This window comes from Belonocnema kinseyi, chromosome 10, assembly GCF_010883055.1.
Source record: "Belonocnema kinseyi isolate 2016_QV_RU_SX_M_011 chromosome 10, B_treatae_v1, whole genome shotgun sequence".
Lineage (NCBI taxonomy): Eukaryota > Metazoa > Arthropoda > Insecta > Hymenoptera > Cynipidae > Belonocnema > Belonocnema kinseyi.
In genome coordinates, this window is record NC_046666.1 from 3418136 (window position 1) to 3425120 (window position 6985).

Here is a 6985-nt window from a genome sequence, read left to right on the forward strand (position 1 = left end):
TTCTTGTTTTTAATAGAAAATTAATCCTCTTGTTGGAAAATTTATCTGCTTAAGATTGAATTATTTTGATAAAAAATTGAACTATTTTGTTGAAATACACTATTTTTTGCTCAAATATTAATTTTTTAACTGAAAATTTTCCTATTCCATTTTTAATTGTAAATTTATCTTTTTATTGGAAAATCCATCTATATGGTTGATAAATCATGAATTTTGTTACAAATTCGTTTTTGTGGTTGCAAATTCCACTGTCGTCTAAAGTCTGTTTTTTTTATTTGATTATTTGGTTGAAAATTAGTTTTTTTTCTCTTACAATTAATTTTTTACTTTCTTGATTGAATATGAACTTTATGCATGAAAATTCAGCTAAAACTTTTTTTGTTTTTATTTTATTTAAAAATGCAGAGCATCTCGTAGAAATTTAACTTTTTTTTGTAAAAATACAACTGTTTAAAATTTATCTCCCTTTGGTTTGGTTTACTCTTTTGACTTAAAAATCTTTGTTTGTTGCAAAATTGTTTGGTTGTTTTGAAAATTCAACCTCTTAGACGGTAAAAACTTAATATTTGGAAGTGGAAAATTCAACCAAAAAGATTTTTTTAGAAAAATCTTTTTGGTTCACAATCACAGTCTTTCTTTGTCAAAAGATGAAAGACGTCGTTGAAAATTCACATTTTTGTTTACAGATCCATGTTTTTAGTTCGGTGAGAAAATTTGATCAGTTTGTTTAAAAATTATTGTTTTACTGTAAATTAAACTTTTTTATTTTTTGTTGAAAATTTATTGTTTTAGATAAAAATTCAACTATTTTGATAGAATGAACATTTTTACTGTAAATTGATCTCTTTGTGTTGTTCATTTCGGTCATTTAACCCTTAAAGTGCATTGTGGGTGTCAGACACCCCAAGCAATTTTCAAACTGTTAAAAACCATACTTAATTCGAAAAAATTGAGTAAGTGTCGCCATCTACCCAGGCGGGCCGAAGGAACCGAATAGAGCCTCTACAAAGTACGCGCAAAGACCCCATTGGGTACCCATTCGGTTCCTTTAAAAAAAAAACTAAAAAAAAAAAACAGTACTTACGGGTACTTTGTAGAGGCTTCATTCGTTAAGTAAAGTCGTTTAGCATACTGCGTAATGCGTCAGTCTACTATCAGCAGCTGTTAAAAATGGAGGTAAAAAAATCTTGGGGTCTGTAACACCCAGTGTGCAGTTAGTGAGTGAAAAAGTAATTTTGGAGAAAATTTCTTGTTGAAATTATATATTGATGAAATTATATATTTATAATAATAAATCGATTTAAAAGCGAAAAATCTGATTCATAATTTTATCATAAAATTTACTTTTCAACATTGCAAATAAATATCTTTTTTTAGAGCACCCATGTTGCAATATTTTTTTATTAAAGTACACTATTTCAAAAGTATAGTCATAAATTTTCAGATTAAAATAATTAAAATTGCGTGAGTTATGAATTTTTAAGTAAAAACCACAATTTTTCACTTTTTTCAATAATTGTTGTAACAAAATTAAAATAAATAAATGGTTATAAAATCAAACTCTACCTTATAAAAGATACCTTAAACTAAATCGGATAATTTTATTGTGACAAAATATTCAATAGGGGTCAAATAATACATGATTAAATATGCTGGGGTGTTTATCACCCACGATGCACTTTACCGTGATTTTTAACACGTATGCACTTTGAGGGTTAAAAATGAGTGTTTTACAATTTCGGGAATTTTAAATTTTAGAAATAAACATTTCCGGTTATTTTATACTGAATTTTATGTTTAATTTTGAACTTTTAGACAAAAAAACGTTTGTAACCTTTAAATTCTAATTTGTCTAATAATAATAATAATGGGATTGATACAATACAATAATAAATCTCCAATTGTTTTTGGCGTCGGAAGATTTATTAATTTGGAAAAATTAAAAGACTGCAAAACATTGTTGCTCAATTTGCTTATTTCCTAATTAAATGACTTTATATTTGATAAAAATAAGTACAATATTGAATTGAGAGATCGCCTTATCCTAACAAGTCTATAAAAGATATGCTTTGATCCTTAAATTCTGGATTTACAACTGTAGGAAGAACTTTAATTATCATAGTAAATCGTAAAAAAACTATCACAGCAGCGGCAGGGCTTTTGACTCAGTAAATCTCGTCACTGCTGCAGATTGCTATTTATGGTTCTTCCTATAAGAGAATTATTGTGATTATAGGAACTTTTTTTTTTCTTTGACTTTCAATTCTAGACTGTATAGTAGCTATTCTTGATTGATCTCGCCAGGAAGATGGAAAACCAGATTCCCAAAGCCTGAAAAATTAATTACAAAAATTAAAATCAATTAGGACTGTTTAGGGATGCTCACTAGTTATCTAAAGTTGTAAAATTAGTCAAATTATGCGCCGCGCACCTATAAAGATGTAATTTGTAGCCTATTATTAAGACTTAACTAAGTCGTTTAAGACTTTAACTCTTCTGCATTCCCCTACTTTCCCTCACTTCACCCTCTCCCTAAACTTATTCCTCCTCTACTTCCCCCTCTTCTCGCTCTCCCAGCTAATTCATTTACCATAATTTCCCTTCCGTTATTTCTCCTCACTTCCCCTACTTCCCCTACCACAGTTCACATCACCTTCTCTAGTTTCCAACGCCGATTCTCATTTCTTGGGTGATTTTCATTTGATCGCGGGTTACCTGCTCGTCTTACCCTCTCCACTCGACTTCTCCTCGCGTCCCTGACTGAACGAGAGCGCTGTCTCGAGCCTTACCAGCGGGGGGTCCCCTTTGTCCACATGAGGAATAAAATGCCTAACATAAAAATATTACAATTTTGCAATCATCAAATTAAAAATGTTATATTCGGAATCTATGTTTTTGCGATTTCAACGATATGTAACTTGCAATCAAAATATTAAAATTAGAATAAGTTATGCCAGATTTTACTTTATGGTTTGACCCTGATCATTTTATTTGGTAGAAAATTCGTCTGTTGCCGATTCAACAGAATATAGAAATATCGAGCTGAAACTTTGGAAAATGTATAAGTACAATAAAGTACGTGTAGGAACTTCAATTGGGTAGGAACTTCATTGAAAATTATTCCATCTTTTTTCTGAAGCTCGACATTTCTTTAACGTTCAAACTTTTTTTATACATAAAATATCGGTCTCAACCTTTGAGAAATGCAAGAGCCGAAAGAAAAATACGTTAAAGTATAAAGTTTAATAATAAAAGATGTAAAAAAATATATTTTAACCAAACATCATTCGGCACACAAACAAGGACTCATAACGTAGGACGAAGCAACTGTTAGAGCCTCGTCTAGTGGCCGCCAGGTTTCGGGGTTCGTCTACACCATTACCGATTGATGCCGAGGGAATTTATTGTGGTTAAAATATTTTTTTACATCTTTTATTATTAAACTTTGAACTTTAATAGTTTACTTTCGGCTCTTGTATTACTTAAAGTTTGAGACCGATATTGTATGTATTAAAAAATGTTCGAACTTTAAAAAAATGTCGCGGTTCAGAAAAAAGATTAAATAATTTTCAGAAGTTAATAAATTTCAAAGTTCCTATGCAAATGAAGTATCTAAACGTACTTTATTGTTCAAAAAAGCATTCAGTGAACTGATAAAGTGAGGTCGGTAATGTAGGTATTTGGCTGTGTCACATGCCCTTAAGCATTAAGCCAATCAGAAACCTACAATAATAATGATAATAAAATAATAAAATCTGTTTCAAATTCATATTATTTATTTATCGTATCAATATTCAGGAAAAGTTCCACGAAAAATAATAATATCAAGAATTATTAAACTTTTAATAAAAAAAAATTGAATATATTTAATTTAAAGATAATCCTCTAATTATTATTGTAAAAACTGGAGATTATAAATAAAAATTCTGCTTATTATAATAACATTGTCTAAATGAAAAAATCATGAAAAGCAATGCTTAGTTAAATCATTAATTTTAAACTGTAATGGGAAATTAAAAAATTAATTAATTTTACAACTGAATAGTCAAACTACTTTGTTAAAAATTCATTTTTTTAAGAATTATAATTATGGCTGAAAATATATCTCTTTTCAATCGTAATATTCTTCTAGGCAATTGGGTAGAAATTCATATATTCTGTTGAATTGTCAACAGATGAATTTTCTATCGAATAAACTGATGGATTTTCAACTATTCTACGGAAAATTTCATAATGCTAGCTAGCCAGGGTCAAAACATATACTAAAATCTGCCATAACTTATTCTAATTTTAATATTTTAATTGCAAGTTACATGTCGTTGGAATCGCAAGAAACAACATAGGTTCCGAATATAACATTTTTAATTTGCTAATTGCAAAATTATAATATGATTATGTTTAAAATTTTATTCCTCATTACGGCAAAGAGGTCCCCCCGCTGGCACGGCTCGACAAAGCGCTCTCGCTCAGTTAAGGACGTGAGAGGAAGACGAGTGGAGAGGGTAAGACGAGCTTCTCTGCCACAAGAGTTCTGTCACAACTTCCCACTGTTTTGATTGGCTACGATTAAACCCGAACCAGAAGCGATGAAAAGCGCGCGATTTTCAAACCAAATTTTATAATAAATTTACAATTTTGAAGAATAAAATGAGGAAGACGATAACATAAAATATAAACATATAAAAACTTTATGAAATATATGAAAATAGAAATATTTAGAAAAAAAATCTATTCCATTTTGTGTTTAAAATTTCATATTGTTAGTTAAAAATTCAGATATTTCGATTGAAATTCATCTTTTTTTAAAAGAAAATAAATCTTTTTAGTTAAAAATTTAATTATTTTGTTAAAAATTTGGTTTTTAGGTTAAAACATGATTTTTTAATCGAAACTTTTCAAGAAACGGCTGTAAAAATTCGTAGTTTTGTACACGATTGGAACCCGAAATATATATATTTTTTATCATTCTTGTATTTTGTTAAAATTAGTATTTTGTTGGAAACGCGTTCTTTGTTTGATTGAAAATTAATGTATTTTCTCCAAAGTTAATTTTTTTAGTAAAAGTTTAAGGTTAGTAGTTGAAAATTAATTTTATTGGGTGAAAGATTCATCATTTTTATGAAAAATGTATTTCTTTGGTTGAAAATTGATTTATTTTGCTGAAAATTCGTCTTGTTTGTTTGAAAAACTTTTTTAACTGAATGTTTAACTATTTCATGTTTGATTTAAAAGTTACATTTTGAAAATTAAACTTTTTTTTAATTTATATTTTTAAATATAAAATTTTACTACTTCGTTGAAAATTCGTCATTATCGATTGAAAATTACATTTTTATACTAAAGAAATGTACTATTTCAACTTTGGTTTAAAATACAAAATTTGTCTTGTTTTTAGTTGAAGATTTGACTTTCCTTCTTCTTACTTCTAAGGCATTTTAGGGGCTTATAATTCGAAATATTGTACAGAATTTTTTATTAATTTCATCAATTTAAAGGGATTTCAAAGCGTTTGAAATATTTTAAGATAAAGAATCAGATCAGAGAATTTCACGGGATTTTATATTATTTTAGTAGTAGTGGATTTCAAAGAATTTATTCGTGGGAAGTTAGGTACTATTTTATAGGGTTTCAAAGATTTGAACAGATTTAAAATTATTTTTTGGAATACACCCAGAATTCTTTTATATTTTTTGTATTCCTTTTTATTTTTTCAATTCACTTGAATTTTTCTAAATTTAACGAATTTTACTTAACTCAATGGATTTTTTTTATTGCAAATTTTTTATACGATTAGTTTTTAAAAAAATGTAAAAGGATTTCAAAAGATTTGAAGAGATTTGAAATATTTTTGGTTATTAAAAAAATGTTCACAAAAAGTGAGGGATTTCGTAGAATTTTGAAGATTTGAAGAGATTTGCAAATATTTTTTGCAATTTTGTTGGAATTTGCCCTGAATTTTTATTAATTTATCCTCGATTCTTTTAAATTCTTTTCAATTCTTCTAAATTCACTGCCTTTTACTCAAATCAATGGATTTTCAAAAAAAAATTTGTTTGATTCATCTTGAAGTCTTGTAAAATCACTTAAAATTCGTAGGCATTTCATCAAATTCTTTTAAATACCTTTTTAATTTTTCTGAACATTCACTAAAGTTTAATTGAAATAAATGGGTTTTTTCGATTTTTTTAAAATTCCAATTCCTTTAAATTCTTTTGAATTGTTTTGTAATCATTAGCCACTTTTTTATTCGAAATTAGTAGGATTTCAAAGATCTGAAGTGATTTTAATTTTTTTTAATTTATCCTGAATTATTAATTTATTCTGATTTTTTTTTTAATTCTTTGAAATTCCCTTGAATTTTTTAATTCACTTTAATTCTTACAAATTTACTCAATTCTAATTAAGTCAATGGGTTTTATTTTTTTAATATTTACATATTTTCAATTATTTTCAATTCACTGGATTGCTTTTTTAATTCAGCTTAATTTGTTATTAATTTCATCGAATTCTTCTTATTTCCCTTAAATTGTTCTAAATTCACTCAAATTTTACTGAAATAAGTGGATTTTTTTTTATTTTTCCAATTCATTAAATTTATTTTGATTTTTTTTCATTTATCCTTAATTCTAATTAATTTACCCTGAATTCTTTGGAATTTCCTTGAATTTTTTTAATTCACTTTAATTCTTCTAAATTTACTCAATTCTAATTGAATCAACGGGTTTCATTTTTTTAATATTTACATATTTTCAATTATTTTAAATTCACTTGATTGCTTTTTTACTTCAGCTTAATTTGTTATTAATTTCATCGAATTCTTCTCATTTCCCTTTAATTTGTCTAAATTCACTCAAATTTTACTGAAATAAATGGATTTATTCAATTTTTTTTTATTTTTCCACTTCATTAAAATTATTTTGATTGTTTTTAATTTATCCTGAATTCTTATTAATTTACCCTGAATTCTTTACAATTCTTTGGAATT

At 26.9% G+C, this 6985-nt stretch overlaps 1 protein-coding gene across 1 annotated transcript in view; it reads right to left on the reverse strand.

Moving 5' to 3' along the window:
* Positions 1 to 1904: 1904 nt before the first annotated feature.
* The window catches only part of LOC117182132 (CD63 antigen-like), a 26188-nt gene continuing 21107 nt past the window's right edge, over positions 1905 to 6985 (reverse strand). The window contains exon 5 of the mRNA XM_033375176.1: positions 1905 to 2331. Within this exon, the coding sequence (XP_033231067.1) occupies positions 2266 to 2331 (66 nt within the window). The 3' untranslated portion in view covers positions 1905 to 2265. The remainder of the gene's footprint in view (positions 2332 to 6985) is intronic.